Source organism: Leptidea sinapis, chromosome 20 (assembly GCF_905404315.1).
Source record: "Leptidea sinapis chromosome 20, ilLepSina1.1, whole genome shotgun sequence".
Classification (NCBI taxonomy): Eukaryota; Metazoa; Arthropoda; class Insecta; order Lepidoptera; family Pieridae; genus Leptidea; species Leptidea sinapis.
Genome location: NC_066284.1, coordinates 11,892,681 through 11,919,573, shown reverse-complemented (window position 1 = coordinate 11,919,573; position 26,893 = coordinate 11,892,681). Strand labels below are relative to the sequence as shown.

At 36.8% G+C, this 26,893-nt stretch overlaps 2 protein-coding genes across 3 annotated transcripts in view; one reads left to right on the top strand and one right to left on the bottom strand.

Annotated features, from left to right (window-relative positions):
• The window catches only part of LOC126970084 (uncharacterized), a 107,774-nt gene that overhangs the window by 20,596 nt on the left and 60,285 nt on the right, over positions 1–26,893 (top strand). The window lies entirely within an intron of this gene.
• Positions 14,444–23,065, bottom strand: LOC126970095 (uncharacterized). The gene is made up of 4 exons (XM_050815822.1): positions 22,775–23,065; positions 21,673–22,005; positions 19,776–20,093; positions 14,444–18,626 (listed from the first exon to the last, which is right to left on the bottom strand). Exons 1-4 carry the CDS (start codon positions 22,920–22,922, stop codon positions 18,445–18,447), a joined length of 981 nt encoding a protein of 326 aa, XP_050671779.1. The 5' UTR covers positions 22,923–23,065; the 3' UTR covers positions 14,444–18,444.

Below are 26,893 nucleotides of genomic sequence, written 5' to 3'. Positions count from 1 at the left end.
CTTTTAAAGTATAAATAACACGGCAAATGAACGAAATTAATTCAAAATGCAAAAACACTTCAGAGTATTGCACGTGCCTTTGCAGCCTTATTGTTATTTGCAGTATTATACGTCAAAATTAGTTCTCTGGACGCTCGCGAGTGGCGCTTCAAATAGGCCCAAAAAAAATTGCTGTCAAATATCCATATATTCACATTTACAGCCTGTCCAGTGGTATTTATACAGGTCCAGTGGCCACGATTCAATTTTATCGATAGTACATTGGATACATCAAATCATGAACACTATACATAAATAACGATATAGAGAACATCTTATAAACGTTTGAAGTAATCATAGAAAATATAGCTTTTAATTTGCCATCTCTCCCCTCCACTATATTTTAGGGAAGGGATCAACCTTCCCATTTCTTTAGGTACTCCACATCGTCTACAACACTGTTTGCCTAAGACATAATAATATAATACACATTAAAAGTATTCAACCTTCAATATCCTATTGTAAACTTGTTTTAGAATTGTAAAAATAAATTGTGCCGTTGTTTATATTCGGTGCTGATGACTAATACGTTATATATTTGTGTAGCTTTATCATTTATATAAAAACGTCTGTTATTATGTATTTGTCTGGTATCTTTTATATCTTATCTTGTATGTTTTACTCTTTTATCCATGACAAACAGTAACGAATAGAGAAAGTCTTCATTGAATCAAATATTCTGTGCGGCATCAGAATTGTGCTCATACTTTGAAAAATACGGCACCCTTCAAACCAAAACACAATAATGCTTCACGATATACATGATAGACAAATGGAGCAAATGTATCACAGACTGGTATCCCAGAAACCTAAAAAGGAAACGAGGAGGACAATACAGGAGATGGTCAGACGAACTAAGGACGATAGCAGGCAAGACATGGTCTAGGATAGCTAAAGATAGAATAGAGTGGAAGAAGTTGGACGAGGTCTTTGTCAATAGACAAACAGATAGTGATAGATATTAAGTTAAGGATAGTATTTAAATATGTATGTAAAGTTTACTATCTGAATAAAGGCTTATATTATTATTATTAATGCTTCACGAACATAGACGCACAATAAACAACTATACTCACAATCATGCTCAAAAAATGTCTGAAGCAAAACTCGGCCCACGCATCTAATACGCAGTTTTCGCTGAATTGCTTCGATAAATGTTTCGACCACGCTTTCAATACAACGCCACGCAATGACATAGTCTTCAGTTAAAAGTGTATAGTGTCGTATTTCAGGTAAGTGCCCCTTTAAAATAACAAAACTAACTTGACATCTTTAATCATTTTGCTAAATTATTGCTTTTAATTAGCTTAACAAAATGTTATTGCCTCGTATTCGCGTCCGTCTGTTTCATTAATCAAACTCTAATGAGCGTATACGTTAGAGTTTGTACATTACTGCCACGAAATAAGGTGTTAAATTTAATGAATGTTTCAATGTTATCCGTAAGTATAAGTTAAGTTATATAAGTTAAGTATATGTATATAAAGCACCGCTCGGACATTTTTTGACGACCTTTTAATAGGCGATTGTGAGTCTAGTTTAATGTACGTCAATGTTCACGAAAGAAAATGTTGTCTTGTTAAAACGACGTAACACTCCTGGCGCGATGTGATAACTGGGCTGAAACTGTGTCATTTATTGTGTTACTGTAATATAAGATTTACAAAGCAAATAAATGTTTGATAACATGAGCGTTAAAAATAACTTTAATGTTTTTTTTAACTCTACCGTCCATATCTCCGTCAGTCTGTCAGCGGGTTGTATTTCACAAACTGTGACAGTTAGACAGCTGATATTTTGACGGCGTGTGTATTACTAAGTACTGTGGTATTACGTATAGTGCTGTATATTCAACCGATTCCCCAGTCCCTCGATTATGTAAAATTTTAAATTCTTATAGCGTAGCTGATATTGACATATTTGCTGATTCCTTAGCCAAATTCCGCAAGACCATTAGCAGCATCATTGGTAATCTTTAATAATGTTATATTTGGAAAATTGATGTAACTGTGTATAACTCATTTATTAATTAAAAAAAAAATTTTTGTAATTACTTCTGTGCATGCTGTGTTTATTTGTAAGTAATCACTACATTTAGTTCCTAGTTTTTAGTTCTACTTTTTATATTTGTGTATATTATTGTTAGTGATTGTAAATAAACCTAATAAATAAATACTAAGAAAGCGTCGGTGTCGCAATAGGTTGAACAGTAAACTCTCACCATGGAGACCCAGGTTCGATACTTGCCTGCCACATATCAATGTGATTTCGGTTTTCAAACTCATGCACGTTTATTCCACGCTCCATAAAGTCAGCAACGCTCCTGTGATTCCTCTGGTGTTACAAGAGAGTATAGGCTGCGGTGATCACTTACCATCAGGTGACCGGGATGATGGTTTATCCTCCTCTTTCATAAAAAAAAATCCGTGGGAGGCCGCCCACAATCTAGCCGGCATCCTTTGAGAGGATACCGGCTAGATTGTGGGTACCACAACGGCGCCTTTTCTGCCATGAAGCAGTAATGTGCAAAGATTATTGTATTTTGGTCTGAAGGGCGTCGTAACGAGTGAAATTACTGGGCAAACGAGACTTAGCATCTTATATAAATAAAATTCCAGAAATCCCAGAAGTGAGGGTTTAAACGTTAAAAAAAGCTAACAAATTGTTATCACCTTAAGACTCAAGGTGACGAGCGCAATTATAGTGCCGCTCAGATTATAGGGTATTTCAAGAATCCTGAGTGGCACTACATTGCAATGAGCAGGGCGTATCAATTATCATCAGCTGAACGTCCTGCACGTCTCGTCTTAAGGGATATATATATTTTTTTCATTACATTAAGATGTCATGAATTCATGCCACGAATCAACATGTTTTATTATTACTTCTCAAGATCTGAGAATGTTCCTAGCATTTGTTTACAAGACTGTGTATTAAGATGTTCGTTCACGAAGGTCGTGACTGACGAAGTTCGTTCCACTATCCGCCATTTACTATCTGGTTTGTGTTTGTTTCCTACGAATTTAAATAAAACACGTCTTTTTAAAGGATTAAAACGCGCGTAATTGTAACTTTGTTTTAACATTAGTTTTTTACAATTACACGCGCTTAAATCCTTTAATGTTTCATTTAAATGTGTAACACTCGCGTTAATCAAAGAAAATACTATGTGCTACGAATTTTTTAAACTAAAGTAAGCAAGTGGGTTTTGGTCCCGATAATTTTGCTGTGGCACCATGGCTTAATAAAAATGCGGGTAGTTTGGATTGTTCGGGTTGATACCAGCAGCCTACTTCTATCACAAGAAATTCCACACTAATTTTGTCAGGCCTTTCTACAGCCGCGCGTCTTGCGAGGAACTTGTCGCCTCGCACAGCCTCTTTGCGAAACCTATATGACTAAGGGATCATAAAGCATAGAGAGTACTCCCGACTTAAAGAGATGCCTTGTCTTGACCCCTGGGTTTGTAGACAGTGCCGTAGTAACCACGTGGCAAGAGTAGCAATTGCCTCAGACTCCGCCTAACACGGATTCACCTCCTCTGAGCGGTCTTTGACTGAAATGTATTAATAATGGTACATACTATACTAAGGAGGCTCCTTTGCTCAGGATGCCGGCTACATTATGGGTACCACAACGGCGCCTTTTTCTACCGTGAAGCAGTAATGTGTAAACATTATTGTCTTTCGGTCTGAAGGGCGCCGCAGCTAGTGAAATTACTGGGCAAATGAGACTTAACATCCTATGTCTCAATGTGACGAGCGCAATTGTAGTGCTGCTCAGAGTTTTTGGGCTTTTCAAGTATACTGAGCGGCACTGCATTGTAATGGGCATTGCGTATCAAATACCAGCTCATGGTAATTGATATACGATTGGACTTCACGTCCAGCTCGTCTTGTCCCTTAATTTTATCCAAAAAAAACTATACTTAGCCGACGAGAAGAGATAAAAATGTAAACTAACGGACCGTTGCTGAGTTACATTATACTGAGTTATATTGTCATAAATGAAAATAAAAACGGCTCTTTCGGTCTCTGTCGACGCATCATCTTTGTCTAATACATACCACAGCGATTAGAGTATGAAAAAATAGAAAAAAAAAATTTATTTCAGTAACAAAAATGGTACAAACATAACAGTGGATGTGACTTTTTATTAAGTGAGGAACACATGTGCCAGGACACGCTCTTCCATATCTATTAATATTAACAGTACCAAAAACTTGGGTTCACAAATTAAGTCTATGAAAATATAATATAACAAAAGAAAAATATTATACGAACAGGATTTCTGTGTGTGTGTGTGTGTGTGTGTGTGTGTGTGTGTGTGTGTGTGATGTGTCATAGTAACTTTTCGTAAAACACTACTTATTGTACTATTAAGAAGATAGGGAATCCATATATAATTTATTCAAAATTAAAAATGTTTTAAAGCCCTGAAACTTTGTTTATTTTCTTTATTCGTCTCGTTGGCCTTACTAAAAACAATATATCGATACAATGGACAACGTATTTTAGCCGAAGATAAGTTGAAGATCAAGCAACGACCTAATCCACTTAATAAGAAAATCAATAAAGTCGTCTTTCTTCGAAATGCAAGTAAAAAACACAATGAAAGTAAATTATACTCCAATGATATTGGTGAATGACCTTGCGACTTTCACAAATGTTTATTATATATTTTATATTAATATTATATACTTATTTGATTAAAATATTGTTTAATTAATTGTTAATAAATAATTTCACATTTCCTGTCATCACATTACTCGCATTCATAAATGCATTTGTACGTACGTATGTATAAAAAAATCGATCACTTAACCAGTGTTTAAGTTTTTTCTTAAAAAGTCTTTTATTTAATCATTTTAAATTATTGGGCAGTTTATTGTTATTCTGACACTCATAGCAAGACAACTTTTGTCATACTTCAAGGTCAGTGTGATTTCGACGAAAATTAGTCTAAATGGATCCCGGCGGTTTCTTTGAGGGTTAGTGTCACAAATATCGTTGAATAAATCACTATTAAATTTCACAAATACACACAGTTCATAGATATAAAGACAAGCAAGTGGTAATAGTCCAAGTTTCCCAAACAGAGGTCTGCAAGACTCATCAGGTGGGAATCTCACACATTTTCTTTGCGATATAAAAAATATATCATGAAAAGTATCACGTACAATAGGTACCATCGGATGAACGAGGTATTACCTATTATTGCTAGTGCAGTCACTACTTATCATAATATAAAACGTTTTGTAACTTCGATGCTGTATTTAGATGTTGAAGAATATCACTTAGTATTACGTCTAACCTCATTATAGGTATAACACTACGAATTAGCACAACACTAACCTGACCTAATGACTCTGTGTATGGCTTCATACAGTACGGCTTCACGATTGAAAACAAACCCGTTATATCATATACCTTAAGATTACATCATGTAAATTATCCTAAAATTATTTGTCATAAACAAATTAAAAATCTACGTTCAATGTGCAATATTGGTTTTTGCTAAATTATAGATAATACCTAACTTTTTTGGGTTCAACATTACATTTTAGAGAACTGTGCAGCAAGTATGAATCCCCTTCTCGGGTATACTGAGGTCAACTTCGTGTCGTGCCTCGTTCATCGCATCCTAGAAGTCATAGCTAAAGAGTAAAAGTAAGAGTTTAATCTCTTGAAAAATGATGACAGTGAAATTTAAAGATGCGCGCGCATCACTGTAACACAAAAGTAACAGGTAGAACTTCTACCTGTTACTTTTGTGTTACGGTTCTTAAAATTTTCTGACGTTTGCGTCATTCGTTATTTTTTTTTTGTTTCTTGGTCCATTATTAGGACAGGCAAAGGGTTCAAGCCCATACAGCCGCATTCATTATTTAATAATTAATAGTCAAAGCCATCTTTGTAAGATTTTTACAAAATTGTTCTTTCTAAAAACGTAGAATAGCACGAGGAATAAATTATTTTAAGGATTTTTGCTTCGTAAGGCCAAAGAAGTATAACTTCTTGCGTGCATACATAAGTACACACACATTTTTTTTTGTATGGAAAAGGAAGAGAAACGAATGTACGGGTCATCTGTTGTTAAGTGATCACCACCGTTCACATTCTCCTGCAACACCAGATGAAGCACAGGGCGTCCTGACATGATAAAGCCTTTTGCTGCTAGACAACCAATGAAAGCAGCCCAGGTTTAATACTTTAGTTTACGTGACAATCTAGTCTTACACTCGCGATTTGTATGTCACTTTGTGTTGGTGTGCGTGCATTGCCAAAATAGATGTTAACTTAACTGTCAACGTCAATTTTTTTCGACGTTTCCGAAACAGCTGTCACAGTCTCCATAAATGATCTAAGGACAGAACAATTAACAATATTCAATGATTAATGTTGTTAATATTATAATAATTATACAAACATTATACTAAAAGGTACTTTTAACTATTGAACTATAATAAAACACATTAAGGTCTGCAGTTGCGGCTCTAAAGAAGCAGGCAACTCTCCCTCACCCTCTTTGAATGGCCAAACTTATTTCGTGTTACCTATCAAATTTATAAAAGGCCGGGATAATTCCGATAGATCCCAAGTACCCATCGTTTCGATCATAGATTTACATCTAGCATATATAGACGATCAGACCGTTCTCATGAAATCAGAATAAGCACTTTAAATAAGATACTTGGCCTACCAAGTAGGTTGTTTTTCCCCGTATCTATACCGGAGAAAATAATTAAAAAGTACCCATAACGCTTAAGAGCTCTTTCTCAAATTTAGTAATTGTTATGTTTCTGCGGTTGAAAATCCTTTGTATTATCTCAAAAATAAAAATATTCAAACGAAATATATTTGAACCAACCTCACTGATGTGATAATCGTATCATATTGAATATATTTTCTGCATCATAGGTATTTCATAAGTAATATTATTAGGTACTTAAAGACTGATTTAGTTCACATCAAACAATATTCATATAAATACGAAACATAAACTTTCAACTTATCCCGAAATATCTTAACTTTGATCAATACAAAATCAATAACGATTCCACAATTGAACAAGTGCCAAGAGACGTAAAACAATCGAATTATGAATGGTGAATCCGTCATAAATAATACTGCAAGATTTAGTTCATAATTGATCGGTGTTTTATGACCAATTGCGATTTTAAGACTCACATCATACACGTTGCCTATCTCACATGACTACTATAGATAAATAGTTCATAATTTTATTTTTCTGTGTTTTATAACCAAAAGCGACATTAAGACAATCATACACGCTGCCTTTCTCACATAATTTTTATACAGAAATAATTCTTACTTGGTCTGTGTTTTATTACCAAATGCGATTTTAAGACTCACATCATACACGCTGCCTATCTCACATGACTTCTATACTTAAATAGTTCATAATTTTATTGGTCTGTGTTTTATAAACAAAAGCGACATTAAGACAATCATACACGCTGCCTTTCTCACATAATTTTTATACAGAAATAATTCTTACTTGGTCTGTGTTTTATTACCAAATGCGATTTTAAGACTCACATCATACACGCTGCCTATCTCACATGACTTCTATACATAAATAGTTCATAATTTTATTGGTCTGTGTTTTATTACCAAATGCGACATTAAGACAATCATACACGCTGCCTTTCTCACATAATTTTTATACAGAAATAATTCTGACTTGGTCTGTGTTTTATTACCAAATGCGATTTTAAGACTCACATCATACACGCTGCCTATCTCACATGACTTCTATACATAAATAGTTCATAATTTTATTGGTCTGTGTTTTATTACCAAATGCGACATTAAGACAATCATACACGCTGCCTTTCTCACATAATTTTTATACAGAAATAATTCTGACTTGGTCTGTGTTTTATTACCAAATGCGATTTTAACACTCACATCATACGCGCAGCACATCTCACATGACTCTCTAAAAAGAAATAGTTAATTATATAAGTAATAGTTTATATATTAATAAAAAAAAAAACAAATTTTACATTGAGTTTTCAAAGCAATAAAAACCACTGAGGTTTGTACTAAGTTCTACTACTGAGTGGTCCTTGTTTTATGAGCAGTAGATCATAGTTGGTTGGTAAATAATGACTTTAGCTACGTATTGCGTTAGCGTGGAAATGTTGAGGTGTAATCAATATGATGTGTCAGCCTCTCTGTGATAAACAAAAACAAATTTATCAGACAGGAACCATACATTTTTCCGGGATCAGAAGTAGCCTACATGTTAGTCCAGACTAAAATCTCTGAGAAATTCATTCAGACATAAAAACCACTACCGCTACATAGGAAATATATACCGCTCTGAGAGAGAAGAAGCGGCGCAACAACATCTCAATTAATTAATCATAATTTAGTACCAACATCCGTACAAAGGCTCTAATTTGTAATAATAAAGATTGCGATTTAAATAAGCCCATCACAACAGTACAATTTACCAGTGGGAGGCTCCTTTGCACAGGATGCCGGCTAGATTATGGGTACCACAACGGCGCCTATTTCTGCCGTGAAGCAGTAATGTGTAAGCATTACTGTGTCTGAAGGGCGCCGTAGCTAGTGAAATTACTGGGCAAATGAGACTTAACATCTTATGTCTCACCGAGTGCAGCTGTAGTGCCGCTCCGAATTTTTGGGGATTTTCAAGCGATACTACATTGTAATGGGCAGGGCGTATCAATTACCATCAGCTGTACGTCCTGCTCGTCTCGTCTCTTTATTTTCATAATAAAAAAAACCGTGCTGACTCTTTCACATAACTTCTCTACAAAAATATTTAGTTCATAATTGATAGCTCTTTAACCAATAATTGTAATAATTTTAAAATGCAAATCATACTGTAAACCTAACTATCTCCTTGCGAAGTTTATCATTTCATTCAATTTCATAACAAAATATATTAAACGCTACTTGAAACCACCAACAATGTAAAATAATCCAAGACTCATTCGTTTGGATTCATTGATGTTGCAATAAAAAGAGATTTATTACGTTTTCAGACAATGTTGCTTCTATTTGTTTTCATAATGCCGCGTTTGTGTTGATAGCGATTTTCTAATTGGATTCTTACTTCATTTTTCAACAAGCCTAAAAGGATAGGTATTCACACTCAATTATTGAGGTAAGTATTTTTTTAAATTAATCCAGACATACTTTTCATTATAAAATAAACTCATTTACAAAAAAAAACAGGCATCCAAAACTTTTCTGTAAAACTATTGAAAGTTTAAACAAGAAAATTTAGAAGTGGGAGAGTCACGCAGCCGTCTTTTGTCAGCACAATCGGGCCAGACTCGTCCGGGTTAATTACCACACTCGCACAGAATACCGGCGTGAAGTAGCGGCCTAGTGCCGCTATGTTTCGCATAGGTTAGTGTCGAGGACCGGAGGCCATTCCCCCCCCATCCCCAACAAAGATTATGAAAGCGGTCCCTAAAGAGATAGTACCCCAGGAGGGTACCGGCTCTACCAGAGTCGGAGAATCCCTCCCCGAGCACTCTAGCTCGGGCTGCCCTTCGTATTCTGGGGAGGGCACAGTACCGCGCATGACCAAGGACAAACGAGGCCGTAACACCACGGCACCCCGCTCCACACTCAACGTGGACTTTTGCAATTTCAGGGGAATTCACTCCAACTTAAACGCCGTCCACCACCACCTTGAGACGGCGAAGCCGGCCTTGTGTTTCCTTACGGAGACGCAGATATCTCGACCTAGCGATACGTCATATTTAACGTACCCCGGGTACAAAATTGAACACAATTTTTTGCCTCATGACGGGGTATGTGTGTACGTTAGGGAGGATATCTGCTGTCGCCGTCTCGGCAATTTTGAGGACCTGTAGGGACCTGTCCACTCTCTGGCTCCGCGTAGATTTAGAGGACCGCGTCCGCATCTATGCGTGTGTCTACAGGTCCCATAGTGGTAACGCAGAAACCGATCATCTCATGGGCTGCGTTCAAGCGGCAATTGACGACGTGCTTGCACAGATCCCCTCCGCTGAAATCGTAGTCTTGGGTGATTTCAACGGGCACAATGCCGAATGGCTTGGATCACGTACCACAGACTACGCAGGGCGATCTGTGCATAATTTTGCATTGGCGTACGATCTGTCCCAATTGGTTGAGTCGCCAACGCGGCTCCCGGATGTGGATAGCCACATGCCGTCCTTATTAGATCTTCTGCTGACTACACATCCCGATGGTTACCAGGTCATTGTCGACGCCCCTCTCGGAACGTCCGACCATTGCCTGGTCAGGAGTGTAGTGCCTATACGACGCCCACGTCGCAGACCACCAGCGACCCGCCGCGTTTGGCACTACAAGTCAGCAGATTGGGATAGGATGCGTTCCTTTTTTGCATCCTACCCTTGAAGCAGGGTTTGTTTCCCTTCGGATGATCCTAGTGCCTGCGCCGTTGCAGTAGCCGATGTGATACTACAGGGCATGGATATTTTTATACCAAGCTCTGTAGTACCGATCGGTGGTAGATCACAGCCCTGGTTCGATGCGTCAGTTAAAGCAGCATCTGACTGCAAAAAACAGGCGTATCGAACTTGGGTTGCGGCGCTGGGCACAAAGGATCCGAACTGCATAGTTCTAAAGAGGAAATACAACCGTGCTTCCAGATTCTTTAAGCGGCAAATCGCCTGTGCAAAGTCAAAACACGTCGTCAAAATCGGCGAGCAGCTTTCCAGTTACCCGACCGGAACACGCAAGTTCTGGTCGTTGTAGAAAGCCGATCTCCTGTGCGCTCTTTTCGCCTCCAACTCGACTCTTGACGACAACAGAAAAACACCGCCGACCATCCCGCGGTGTCAGAGCTCTATGCCTGAAGTACAGTTCAGACAGAAAACTGTTAGGCGAGCTCTGTTTTCGTTGGACGTCAGGAAGTCGAGCGGGCCGGATGGCATTTCTCTTATTCCAAAGGCGTAGTCCCTGACTCATGGCAGTCAGCCCTTGTCCATCCGATCCAAAAAAAAGGAGACAGTTCGGATCCGGCAAACTACAGGCCTATTGCTATTACCTCCCTGCTCTCCAAAATCATGGAGAGCATAATTAGCCGTCAGCTCTTGGTATACCTAGAGGGTCACCAGTTGATCAACGACCGACAATACGGGTTTCGCCATGTTCGGTCGGCAGGTGATCTTCTGGTATACCTAACACATAGATGGGCTGTGGCTATTGAAAGCAAGGGGGAAGGCCTGGCAGTTAGCCTGGATATAGCGAAGGCCTTTGATCGTGTATGGCATAAGGCGCTCCTCTCTAAACTTCCATCATTTGGGCTTCCCGAGAGCTTGTGCAAGTGGACCTCCAGCTTCCTCACTGGGCGCAGCATACAGGTCGTTGTCGACGGACATTGCTCGAACCTAAAGCCCGTGAATGTTGGAGTGCCCCAAGGCTGTGTGCTATCTCCTAAGCTGTTTCTTCTGCATATCAATGATATGTTGGACACCTCCAACATTCATTGCTATGCAGATGACAGCACTGGTGATGCCGTATACACGGGCCATGCACGTCTCTCTCGGGAAATCGTCGACCAGTGCCGGGAGAAACTTGTGTCTTCTATCGAGTCCTCTCTTGAGAAGGTCGCGGAATGGGGTAAATTGAACCTTGTCCAATTTAACCCCCAGAAGACTCAAGTTTGCGCGTTTACCACTAAAAAAACCCCATTTGTCGTATCACCGCTCTTCGATAACATTTCCCGTAAAGCCCCGCCTAGTATCGGAATACTGGGTCTCGAAATCTCGAGCGTTTGCCAATTCCGTGGCCATCTGGAGGGCAAAGCCAAATTGGCTTCAAAGAAACTGGGCGTCATTAATAGAGCACGGCAATACTTCAAGCCGGCCCACATTCTAGCGCTGTACAAAGCGCAGGTCCGGCCACACATGGAGTATTGCTGTCATCTCTGGTCTGGCGCACCCCAGTATCAGCTCGATCCATTTGACCGCGTGCAACGCAGAGCAGCGCGAATTGTCGGGGACCCAGTACTCTGTGAACGGCTGGATCACTTGGCGTTGCGTAGAGACGTCGCTTCATTGTGTGTCTTCTACCGCATTTATCACGGGGAGTGTTCCGAAGAGCTGTTTTACCTAATTCCTGCCGCCGAATTCCACCTTCGCACGACACGCCACAAGTTAGGATATCATCCTCACCATCTGGATGTGTGGCGGTCCTCTACAGTGCGGTTTACAAGGAGCTTTCTTCCACGTACTACAAAGCTGTGGAATGAACTTCCTTGTGCGGTGTTTCCGGGACGATACGACATGGGTACCTTCAAAAAAAGCGCGTACACCTTCCTTAAAGGCCGGCAACGCTCCTGTGATTCCTCTGGTGTTGCAAGAGAGTATGGGCGGCGGTGATCACTTAACAACAGGTGACCCGTACGCTCGTTTGTCCTCCTATTCCATAAAAAAAAAGTTTAAACAAAGCTTTTATAAGCATTCAGTTAATTACAAGCAATTGTCTAGGTACCTAAGTAGATATTAAATTCTACTGACAAGTAAATTATATTGTTCCAAGTTTGAAAAGTTCAAAGTTATTTTTTATTATTAATTTCGATCCAATTCGAGTGCGAGTTTGTGTTCAGATATCTACCTATTTAAAAAAATAAAAAGGGTTTTTTGTAATTTTAATGAATTTAGGTATGTTGTGGTAAAATATTTTGAATTTGTTTTTCGATAAAAATTTTAAGCTATGGTATGGCAGACAAGACAATTATCGCTGGTAATATCTATCGTGATCCTTCTTGAAGAATAGGTACTGTGGGTACGCACTGTTATGTCCGAACAGTTGGGTGTCGGTCTTTTCAATACGGACCTGGACTTTCAAGACGGACGGTTTCAAGAAACCGGTTTTTGAAAATAAAACCGGGATCAGTAAGAAAACGAAGTACGTACCGAGCCCAGAGCGACATAACATCAAAACAATCTTGAGATATAAAAGATGTGAGTATGTACTGTCAGGAGGAGACTTAAAGAAAGTCGATATACAAAGTCGAAGACCAGCTAGATGTACCTACTAAATTACTACGTGGTCAGTGTGCAATTGCAAGGTTAAAAATTTAAAAATTAATAAAAACTGTGCGACGTGTACATATGAAGAATGGAGGAGGGTTTTATTTTCTGATGAAGCCAGAATGTCGTCAGACCAGGAGAGCGTTATGCAGATGAATATGTTTTGAAGATATTACACCGTATGGTGGGGGTTCTATCATGTTTTGGGCCGGCATAACTTCTGAAGATCGTACAGTTATAGCTGTACACCCAGCCCCACAGAACATCAGAGAGCTTGAAATTGCTATTACGGCCGAATGGAAGCGTATTCCCCAAGAACTCTTAAAAAACTCGTCCAAAGCATGCCACAAATAAAAAAGATGTCTTTACTACAGTTACCGGCTCGATTCTAGAGAAAATTATTTTGACTACATGTTTATTTATCCCATTAGTTAACCATTTAAGTAACAATATCTTTCAATCGAGCAATTCTACTATATAGGAATACAATTATTATTTCGAAGTATCTCGGGAGCAGCTCTAACAATTTTTTATTACGGCAAGGTTTTGATTGTCTAAAATGTTGAATTTACATTTTAATGACAAAAACCACACTTAGAACAGATATGCAGATACCTGTTAGACCTACATACCTACTGCATAGACCTGCACATGCATGTGTGGCCATGTTAATCGAATACCTAACTATCTCAAAAATTAATTAAAGTTCGTTTACCTCCACGCTTTTCAAGCAGAAAAACTACACTAGCATAGCACTCAAGATAGTCTGTTTCTCGGATAACAAGTATCGGATTATCAATATATTTTAACATTGCTCGAATCATCTCTGATCAGCTTGATTCTTTGGCGTTGCAATGTGGGTTCTCTCTGCATCTTCTACCGCATTTATCACGTGAAATACTCAGAGGAGCTGTTCGGGTTGATTCCAGCGGCCGAAATCCACCACCGGACATTACGTGCAAAGTACCACCCGCATCACGTAGACATCTAGCCACTTCCACAACCGCGCGTTTTCCAAGAAATTTCTTGCCTCGCCCAGCCACTTTGTGGAATCAAATCACCGGCTGCAGTTTTGCCGAACTGATACGACTTAGGGACCAAGAAAAGAGCATACTCCCACCTAAAGGCCGGCAACGCAACTCTTGGCACCTGATGTTGCGTATATCCATGGGCGGTTGCCTCACCTCTCCCCATACCGTGAGCCTCTTGCCCGTTTGCCCTCTCTTATATAAAAAAAACCATCATACGTGATTGGTATACCTACTGAAGAAAACACACACAGATACAGGCAAACTTTATTTGCACAAACGAAACTTGTTTTATTCTGAGCTTAATAAAACTAGGTACTCTTGTGTTTGAAACTATTTATTTACCTAAAATAGAAAAACAATCTTAATAAAAAGTTGATTTAAATAATTTATTTACACCCATGCTTTAAAGCCTCTATTAAAGATTCTGAAACAGTTAGCTTATTGCCAACATTAAAACACCCAATATTCTAATAACCATTACATCATCCAAACGAGTGTTGTAATGTTATACTGAATTTCATAACACTCCTATGTTTTTTTTTATCGATCCCTTCATGCGCAGAGTTTCAACAGCAGCCACATTCTTATTGTTCGATGCGAGGTATCTGTATGAATTTCAAAAAAAGAACATTTTAGTTTACGCGCGTTCCACACTACCAGAACGTCGCGCGCCGTAAAAAAAAGTAGGTTATTCGAATCCCCGCCATTATTCTTCGATATTTTTATTGTTTTGTTTACAAAAAGAGTGAATTTTAATTATCGAACTATACAAAATGTAATTACTACTAAAATAAATAATTGTTTCATTAATACTTAGTTTATTTGTATATAATCAGTAATGGATGATATTAGGTTACTACTAGGACTGGTGTTTTAATGTTAGCAGTTAGCTAACTGTTTCAGAATCTTTTAGAGGATTCATATTCTGGGTGTAGATAAAGTCTTGTTTGCAACTGTTGATAATTAGGTATTAAAACACTCATGTGATACTATTATCACATAAATCCACATTCGTGTTTTAATACCCCTTATTACACAACAGTTGCATAAATAACTATTATAATCATAGTAAAAACCAGGAAAATTAAACGTTCAATAATTACTTGCATAGTTACCTGCTAATAATACTTTCACCGATTGGAAATAAAGTTTAGATTTACAACTATAATAGGTCGACATGCATAAAAATTGTTTAAAAGAACCCTCCAGTTTCGGTGACCACAGAAAACACCATATAAATAAATGGAAAACATAATATTGTTTTCACACTCAAATTGTATTAAGAATTACTACTTTTTTGAATTACTAGCATTTGATTTACAATTATTATTGATTGAACACAGAAAACATCCAGTAAAATAAATGGAGTCATGTGTTTTAGATTCCATATTCTCACACAAGTAGAGTTGTTGTTTGTCAACAACAAACACAAGGTTGTATATAACATACACTTTTAATACAGGTTTTAGTTTTCTAAATAAACATTGACCAATTATTTCCTTAGACCAAATTATATCACATATGGTCAAGAGCGCTCGGACGGGACCCGAGAGGTCGTTGGTTCGAGTACCACGCCGTTCATAAATTTTAGTTACAAATTTAACTTAATTAGAAAATTTTTAATCATTATTGGTCTACCCCCAGTAAACATGACGTGAATATAAAATAATTATGACATTAATGGTGTTCAAAAACACAAAATTCACAGACAAATTCAAAACAAGCTAAATTACTATTGGTAGACCCTAGTAAACATGGGATGAATATAAAGTAAGCCTACATTATTGGTTTACAAACTCAAATATCATTGACCAATTCAAAAGAAGTTACATCACAATTTGGTCAAACACAGTAAACACCAGATTAATAATAATCATTATATTATATACATTTATTTATATATTAAAATAACTCTCTTAGGTATATTATTAATATTTTCATTTATCTCTTATACAGCTTAATATTTTAATTGTTATCTAAGTTGTGAATTGTTTTTTTTTTCACTCTAGATATAGCTACTTATTGTATACTAACATGGGTTTTAAAAGAGTAATTTTTGGGTTGTGAACTACAATTACTAAACATACATGAACCAGAGCTTTACACCCAAAGACTCTTACAAGAGGAATTAGACAACTTACTAATATATGTATATTGGAAACATAGATAATTTATACTATTATAGATAGACGGTGACAGCTGTGAACATTTCGAAAAAATTAACGACGAACTGTTAACCTCTATTATCAGCAACGCACGCACACTAAAACAATGTGCGTATCAAATCGTGAGTGTAAGACGCAGCTGTCATACTAAAGTAATTAACCTGCCTAACAGCGGCTCTATCTAGGCGTATAAATAACCTAAAATTGGAAATATATTACAACCCATTATATGATTTTTTTAAAAGCAATTCTTAAGTTGTCAGCCACATAAAAAAAAGTGAGCGAGAGAGAAGAACATATCTAACGGAGATAGAAAAAGAAGACGACTTATGTATTGTAGGATGTCGCCTGCGAAGACAGAGACATCTGTTGGTATAAATTCATTTTACTGAATGTTCTCTTTGATTGATCTTCACATGTTTAATGTTTGTCGGAATGCAAAGTTTTTCTAAAAAAATATCTAACCGATGGCATAAACCGCATCAAAATCTGTTGAATGGTTAAGGAGTAAGTTTAGCGTAAGAGTAGGTAAGAGTAATATACAGACGACAGTGGGAAGTAACTTACCCCTTTATTCATGTCTGCTAACTTAAAGCATTGCTAATTCTCACTCTGTCTTCTTCTATTGACCTAAATCAGAATGAGAAAAAACACTCCTTAGCGGCTGTTTTAAGTTAGCAGACCATTATGAATAAAGGGGTTAGACTTTTATACTATGTAAGTTTAATAACTACTTGTACAATATATTACAGAAATATGGTAATTGCCACAAATTTTTACATCATCCTCAGCGTTATGTACCCTCCATGGTTTTGTTTTCCAGAAGTTGTGTCTTCATTAAATACTTCCTTTCATGTAGGACTCCCACGAATGCTCAGGTTACAGTGTAAAGTGGCACAAAATTGCACGAACTAAACTATTACATCGACTCTCCAAATACAGTTGGAATTAGCTACTACACGCTTATCTTGGCCAGAAGGCCGAGAAGTTTTTTAATATAATACTGAGACGTGAAAACTACATCCAAAAACAGATTTCAAATGCTTTTTAAATTACTGAAACTGATGAAGCATCTTAATAAACTATTGTGTAATTTATTGAATAAAGCGTTATTTTATTATATTTATGTATTAATTATATCTGACTGTATTTATTATGTTCAATTGTTGTAAATTTTATTGAGTGTTATCCCCTAAATTTTGTCTTTAATCAATTTTGAGTCTTGTACCAAAATTCTGCGAGTCAACATCTCCTGAAGATGTCTCGTTTAGACGCGAAACACGTGTCGAATTGATTAAAGAGACAACTTAGCGTAATTTACAATCAATAAAAATCACAACATTTGGAATTGCAATTGACGATTCCACAGACAATTAGCAGGCTGAATCTACAGCATAATATACTGGACAGCTACGATTAAAGGTAGAGAATATTAGAGGAATTTATTGATCGCCATTAATCTCAGAACACATCTGCTCATAGACCCATGACTGACCATTGTCTCGTCATAATTTAAAAAAATGCTGGATTACACGTACCACTATACAAGACATACAGGAACAAAAAGATGTGCCAGCACCTCTAAAAGGTCGATAACAGGCCAGAGTGTAATGACAACTAATTATTATTACTATTCGGGAAATGAACATCTATTCTGCCCCCTACATGTGCACGGACATACACCCTAGCGATGGGTATGCTCATTATGATGACATACTTGGGCAATGTTTAGAGAAATTATTCCGTGCATAATCGGAGTTCTAATTGTATCTAAATAACATCCTCCAAGCCTATGATCTTTAAGAAGTGCAGTATCCTCAGTGGACACAAGTGAGGTAGGTTGAGGACTTTGAGGCATCATTTGATGTGTTTAGGATCTAGGCCTCTTGGCAAAATCTACATAATTCGGATTCACTGAGGATAATTTATTCCAAGTGACCTTTAAGTTTGTAGTGAGGGTTTGTAAATGACTCCTGGTTAATTTTATACAACACTTTGCCCGCCTGCAATTGTGTCCACCTAAGAGCAGCTTAGCCTGCCTAACGACAACAAATAAATTAATCAAGACATTATCAGTGTACATGATCATATGTATAACTATGAGAACAGTCCTTTCAAAAGACCTTAAACCCACAAAGATAAGTCTATATGCTTAAAAACATATTGGTACAGCATATTCCACGGGTCCTGTATGATCATCGTCATCATCATCATGATCTTGTTCTTCTAAATAAAATTGCATCTTAGGCAGGTAACACCATTTGGAAGCCATCTTTTTCGCCTCCTTTTTTGCTTTGTCTTTCAGATATCTCCACCTGTTTTGTAGATCATTATCTGAAAGAAATTTTATGCTAATTAAAGCTTGAGTATTGATGTTGGTTTCGAATATGACCGTTATTACCAGTATATAAAGGTGTCAAATTCTAAGTTAAGCCCTCCTGCCACTTTCAATGAAATATTAATTTAGGTCAATGGCAATACTTCAAGCCGGCCCACATTCTAGCGCTCTACCAAGCACAGGTCCGGCCACATATGTAGTATTACTATCATCTCTGGTCTAGGTTAACTATTTGCATGGCATGCAGAGATGCCAGAATTGTCGAGGACCCAGTGCTTTATGAACGGCTAGATATTTTGGCGTTGCGAAGAGACGTAGCTTCATTGTGTGTCTTCTACCGTATTTTTCACCGCACGATACGCCACAAGTAAGGATATAATCCCCACGTGGATGTGTGGCGGCCATCCACAGCACGGTTTTCAAAGACCTTACTTCCATATACAATCAATCTGTTGAATAAGCTTCCTTGAGCAGTGCTTCTAGGATGATAGGACATGGCTACATCCAAAAAGCGCGAACACTTTTCTATAGGGCCGGCAACCCTCCTATGATTCTTCTGGTGTTGCAAAAGAATTTGGGCGGCGGTGATCACTTAACATCAGGAGACCGGTACGCTCGTTTGTCCTCTTCTTTTTCCATAAAAACGGATCCTGTAAATTGTAAATGAATGGCGCATTTACTTACGAAAGCAATGCTGTTTTGAAAATCAAAAAAATATTTATTCATAAAACATTTTTAAATTATTAGGTTACTATGTGTTGTATGACAGTAAGTTACTGTCATACAACATTTAAATATTTTGAAGAAGAATATCTCTAATGGAGATACAGCAAGAAAAGGAAAGCAAATCTTAGATATTAAACAATCTGGCTAACCAACAGCTAACACACTCACTGTGTTAGCTGTTGGTTAGCCAGTTCTTAGTTAATATTAAAAATAATATCAACATGATACAGTAACAAAAGATTTGCTTTCCGATCTTGCTGTATTAAAGATGTTGAGATCAACATAATCAACATTTTATAAAGTTAAAACAGAACCTGGTGAACCATGTAAGAGCGTAGAGAGAGATCTCTCGCACACTTTGTCTATAAGCTAGTGTATTGTAACTCTATGGTTTCTTCTGTATTGTGAAGGACACTTACATCTGTTTCCCATTTCATTGGCAATGTGCTTCCATGACTCCACAAGCTTTTCCTTGTAGTGTCGATCATCTTTTGCATTTTTTTTCCAAATTATTTTATTTTGCTGAACTAACTCAATAAGTTTCACTATATGAATTAGAGGCTTTTGTTTTTCTAATTTAAAGTCTTCAGGACAATAAAGATTCATTTTATTCAAACCAGGATTGTCTTTGAACAGGAAATTCAATCTTTTTACATATGTACCGCTAGTGTCCCCTTGCCGTATTTTTCTTCTCACTTGGTCTCGAATGCTCTTCCACGCTACACGGACATCATGTACTGAAATGAAAATCATTTCAAATTCAAATTTGTCAAATAATATATAAATAAACTATCAATAAGTTCAAAGAACAAGTTACAATCTACAACCACTTTGGAAAAGCTCAGCTTTAGTGAGAAGTAACTAGAAAATCACTGTGACTCTCCAGTTACCGCAATTTCTAAATCTGTATATTATTTTTATTTATTACACTTTTTGACACCACATTAACAAAATATAACTTAACTACTAACATACATAATTACATGATATGGTGCAAATGGCGGCCTTATCACTATATAGTGATCTCTTCCAGGCAACCATTTGTAATACAATAAAAGAGAAAGGCAGTACATTAAAAGGGTAAGAAAAGTGTCAAAAATATAGACACACATAATATATACTATACTAAAATATAGATAAATTTAAGAAAGAAAGATTTAGATAATTATTATAGATTTCAGAATACAAAGCTGTGCAAAATTTATATGAAAATAATTTGAAAGTTATTTCACACCCCTCAAAAAAGTTTATTTTTTATAATAAGAATTAAGAAATAAAGGCATAATGATCAAACCCATGGAACCAATTGTAACTAAATATAATAAATTCAAAGAAGTATGAAGTGGCTTGTCACAAGAAACTTTTTCACACTGCTCTTGTTCTAAGCATGCATCTAACAGCATGTATATTAATTGTTTCAGGTATAATAAGAAAATAAATCTGTTTTGAATCTGGGCACCGATCATTACCATAATCACTTGTAAATTAGTTAACATCTAATCAAATGACACACTCTGAGCTTGGTGGTCTACTGAAACGTGACATTGGCAAGTTGTGGTGCCCAGAATACAGTATACAGAAGCCACAAAAAGAATAGAACACCAGTCACTGCAAATGCTCAGAATTCCTATATAATTCATATGTAATTGTAACTGCAATATATTTGTTAACAATAAAGATATACTTAACCTGTCTATAGTGAGTAATAAGATGATTGAAGACAACTTTTTACACAGATGCCCAATGTAAAGACATCCAACTCAATTTTACTTTCTTTTCTTTAGTGTGATTTTGTTTTAACGTTTCTTTTATTTATATATTTTATAAATAATGATATAGGAAACAATTAGTAGTGGAAGGCTCCTTTGCAGAGGATGCCGGCTAGATTATCCATACGAAAACGGCGTCTTTTTCTGCCGTGAAGCAGTAATATCAATATTGTGTTTGGGTCTGAAGGGCGCCGTATCTAGCGAAATTACTGGGCAAATGAGACTTAACATCTTATGTCTCAAGGTGACGAGCGCAGCTATAGCTGAACTCTGAATTTTTGGGTTTTTCAAGTAGCTGAGCAGTACTGCATTTTAATGGGCAAGGTGTATCAATAACCATCAGCTGAACATACTGCTCGTCTCGTCCTTTATGGTCATAAAAAAGCAATTAGGAACAGAATAGGAATATAGAAAACAACAAGGATTATTATTAAAAATTACACTTACGAGTTAGTATGCTTAGACATTATCACTTACGTGATTCTACACTCCTTTCTCCTATTGTCTATATCTAAATATTCATGAACAATTATGATAGTACACCCACCTGAAGCATCAAGTTCATCAGAAATCACTTTCCAAGCCGCATCTCGGCTAATTTTACAATTAAAGTCCTCACTCTGTCTGTTCCATAGAATCTCATGCGCCTCAACCAACTCAATTAATTTGTCAGTATCAGCAATTTTACACCATGAACGTCTCTTAGATGGTTCACCAGGTTCTGTTTTAACTTTATAAAATTGATCATGTATAAAACTGAGCCTATCAAAATTACAGCAGCGATATGTATCCTTTTTTTTCTTCGTAGTGTTTTGATTTCTTTTTATTAGCTTTCCACAGTTTGCTCTCAGATGCTTCCATTTATTACGACAAGTTACACCTGTATATAAATAAAACTAGGCTAATAACATTTATTATGTTCTAAAATTTCCTATATGATTTTTATAGGTGATTAATCTTACAGGCATTTTTAATTATTTATATTTTTAACTTTAAAAGAAAAATAAAAATGTATAAATTAATAACTTTTTCAAGCAGGTTCCAAATGCAGAAAGCACATTCCATTGTGTGGAATTTCATAATTACAGAGTATTCATGGGAAAGTTATTTTTCCATGGAATGTAACATCCAAATATTATATTCTAGCTGACCCTGCCAATGTTTTTTTTGCCATATAAATAAGCACCCCCTCCCGCTGATCCAGTTGCTTGACAGAATTATAAAAAATATAGGGTGCGGATAAGCAAAAACCAACATAATATCTTATATTAAAATCTTCCCCAAAACATGCTGCAACATATGGTAAAAGTGTTTTATTCTGATTGGTTGAGTAGTTTTTGCCCTCCATTTATTATTCACTTAATCTTGTATACTTTCCTGGCTTTTGCCAGTTGCATCAACACAAGCTATTTTAATCCTTGTACTCTTGGCCTGCTCTATTCTGTACTTGATCAATAGATCAGTCTAAATTGACCATTCTCATCACTTCTATCCATATTTTTCTATCAATTACTTCGTAGATCTACTTTTATGTGCATCATGTTTAATGAAGACTGTAGAGACAAGAATGCCAATGCCACATAAGGGGGATGCTATATTTATGGTTGCGACCTTATTTTACTCCAATATAAAAATAATTTGCAACTTACTGGATTCACCTACTATTTCAGCTACCTCATCCCAACATTGTTGTATATAAATTAAATTCTCGTAGTTTTTAACGTAGTTTTTTTTCCATAAACACTCCCGAGCTTTCACTGCCTCAATAAGTTTTACAGTTTTAATTTGTCTGTTCATTTTTGGAGAAACTTATGAAACTAGATTTACATCAAATGGCTGCATCAATTTCCCTAGATATACAATATTAAATCATGTGATATTTTTGTACTAAAAACATGTAAATTATAATAAAATAAACGTAATTCGTAAACACTAAACAAAAATTAAAGATTATAGATGTGATGAATGTCAAATGTCAATTGCCATTTGTCAATATTTGGTTGGGCGATGGCGATCTGAAATCGATTAATCGGAGAATCGTATTTCAGATCTAACCGATCGATTTTTAAAAATTAGCGAGATGGTTGATTATATAAAATGAATATTTATTTTCACACCTGATCTGACTTTGATTTGGTAATGAAAATTATTGTAGTTATTGATTTTATGTGTATTAATCCCAGAAGTGAGGGTTATCACTTTGAAAACATAACAAATTATTTAGATTTAAAAGAGCGACATCTCAAGTCAATTTCCTAATATGCAAATATTGGGGTTGAGCAGGCTATCAAAAGAAAAGTAGATCCTGTAGATGAAGCCACAACCTGTGTTTAACAAAGCAAACAAGACTTTATCACGATACGTCACTCGAACAGTTAAATTCAAATTCAAATATTTTTATTCAAAATAGGATGTGACATCACTTATTGAAAATCAAAAAACTAAAAGCCCATTCCAAAATGAATGCCTCAGACTTGAGAAGAATGGGCGCAACAAACTCAGCGGGCTTTTTTTTTTGTTTTCATCGAATAAATATGTTTACAAAATAATATTGTACAATTAAACTTATTATTTAATAGCCTGAGGGCGGTCACTCCATTCCCAATCTGTGGTATCATTAAGAAAGTCATTTATGTTATAGTAACCTTTACCACACAAACGTTTTTTAAAAATTCTTTTGAATAACGTAATAAAACGTTAGCTCAGTTGAAAGAGCTCTCTCATGGAACGCGAGGAGCCAAAACAAGTGTGACATCAGAAAATATATATTTTTTAAACAACAGCCTGGATGGCTTGTAAAGTAGAACACTGAACCGGTTCCATTGTTTGCTCGGCGGATTAGTGTGTTCGTTTGCAACTAAAATTGAAACCATTTAAATAATACGACTTGATTCGTGATTTTTTTTTGTTGCTTATTTTTTGTTATTTAGCATATTTTGTTTTTTCTATTGTTTTTAATTAATTTTTTGGTGTAATGTTGCTATACAGACCCTACGGCACTCCACACAAAAACAAGTGACACATATTACACAGAGTACCTTTGTATACTAGTAAGTAGTTAATAGTTACTACCTGTTCCATATGAGTATGACTCAATTTCTTTTTATTCAATTTGTCCCGCTTGGGCCAGGCAATTGACTATACATCATCTAAGTTCCTGTAATCCCTAGCTAAGGCAGAAGGCATCCACAGTGGGATCGGTCATGAGCATCTCTCTGTATTTCACTCCTGCTCTTTCCGATGTTTTTCACTTTTTAGAGATTGAGCGTTTGGCGATTAAATAAAACAACTGCTTGACTGTGAGGAATATGTGGAAGATATCATTTATTTGAAAGTTACATGATATATATACAAAATCCTTAAAACTAGTTACCCAATTACAATTGTTACTTAAAAAATATTTACAAGTTCAGAAAATACACACCAATACTAAAGCTTACATTTTAACCAATAGTAAAACGTTTCATTCATAAGAATTGAGAATAATATTATGTGTTGTATCTCGCTCTAAAACGAATGCTATCGCAGTAAGCCAGCCAGCGAACGCGGTTTGTGTAAACTCGCGTCGAACCTCGATCATACGATGTCAATGAGCATTCAGCACCTACTCTGTCGCTCATTGATTAAAATTGCATGAATAGCGATCGACCCCCCGAGTCCCGACGCGTCAGTCGAGTACGCTCGGCCCTGCTGTACGGTTGTGTAATGCGGAGCATATGACTGATCACGTGAGTATATCTGCGGTCGTCGAGAGAACGTCACGATGCTGTACTTCGATGAGGTGACTACTGGTGATCTGTATGATTCTATGAGTAGCAGTAGTAGTAGTAGTACAGCATTATGAAATGGTTCTTATCAGAGCTAATATTACGTTATATAAAATAAAATGTTCTTTTCAGAACGAATCTTTCGGCATACGCTTATTACAGTTATTATGCACGATTACTATTTCTACGATCTATAATGCTACGAAGGTATTACGTTACAAGTTAGATATTAGACATTTGTATTAATTGATATTATTGATTGTAGGTACAGCTACAGGAGTCCCCTTCAAGTGAAACGCACCGGCAACTTGATGTGTCGGCCTGTCCTTGACATTTTGATAGGCTGGGACGTCAAGTTGTTCGTAGGGTCTGGTAACTTGGTATTTTGGGTATTGGTGGTATGTTTGTCAGGTATGGTATCGGCAAGGTTTTTGGTAACTTGTACAGGTAAAGGTAATGAATATAATGTATTGTTTTCTTCAGTTTCATTTAATAAATATGCAGGTTTTAAACGGTCGATCGATATGTTTGTTTGTCGATCTGGTAACTGAATGGTATAAACTTTACCGCTTCGTTTGATAACACAGTACGGTCCTGCATATGGTGTTTGTGATGGTGGTTTTACTGAATCTAATCTAATAAACACATGACTGCATGTATGTAAGTCTTGATGAACAAATATGTGTTTGTTATTACGATGTGAAGTAGGTGAGTATGGTTTATTAGCTGCGATATGGGTATGTAATTTATCAACGTAGGTATGATCCAATGAGGTAGATGATGTTTGTGTGTTTATGTCGAAGAAATCACTTGGCAGACGAAGGTTATAGCCGTATGTTAGTTCGGCGGCGCTAACGCCTGTGTCCGATCGTAGAACTGCGCGCAGGCCTAATAATACGGTTGGTAGTTCATTGATCCATGCACAGGTGTTCGTTAACCTTGAACGAAGGGCTGTCTTCAAGCAACGATGAAAGCGTTCTACCTTTCCGTTACTCTTTGGGTACGAAGTACTAGCTATAAGCTAGTACTTCGTATCCGTTTAACTCCCATAGTTTTCATGAGGTTTGTAAACAGAGAGCTTTCGAATTGTCGACCTTGATCGCTTGTCGACTTAATGCGTCGGCTATAATATTGTTTTTTTACTGATGTGTCGAATATCGGTTGTGAATTCACTGATGAATAATAATTGGCGCGTTCGGCGTGGCGTTTCGTTTGCAGTATGTGTTTTATTCATAGCGAATGTGAGGGGTTTGTGGTCTGTGAATATAATTAATTCACGTCCTTCAAACATCTTACGGAAATGTTTCACTGACTTATTGACGGCTGAGAGTTCTCTGTCATACGCTGAGTATTTCTTCTCCGCCTCTGAGAATTTCTTTGAGAAGTAACCGAGTGGTTGCCAATTATTTTCGATGTATTGTTGTAGGACGGCACCTACTGCATTGTCAGACGCATCGCAGAATATTGCGATAGGCATCATGTGATGGGTGAGCGAGAAAGGTAGCTTTGGATATACTATTCTTGCACTCTTCGAATGATTGTGATGCTTCGTCGGTTCATTCAATTATTGTTTTATCACGTTTCTTGACATGGTGTAGGTAAGCGCTTAGCGGAGCTTGTATTGATGCAGCATTCGGTATGTGGTCACGATAGAAATTTAACATGCCTAGAAATCGTCTTAAACCTTCTATAGTTTTTTGGTTTTGAATATTCGGTAATGGCTTTAATCTTCTCTTCTGGTGGCTGTATTCCGTTTTTTGATACGATGTATCCAAGAAATTTGACTTCCGTTTGGCCTAAATTACACTTCGCGGGGTTGATAGTGATACCGCTTTCTTCCAATCTTCTAAGAACTGTTCTTAGGTGATCGCGATGCTCAGTCTCGTTTGCTGAGGCTATGAGCAAATTGTCGATGAATGGGAAAACGTAGTCTAACCCACGGAGCACTTCGTGAATAAATCGCTGAAATGTTTGTCCCGCATTCTTTAGACCAGGACACAT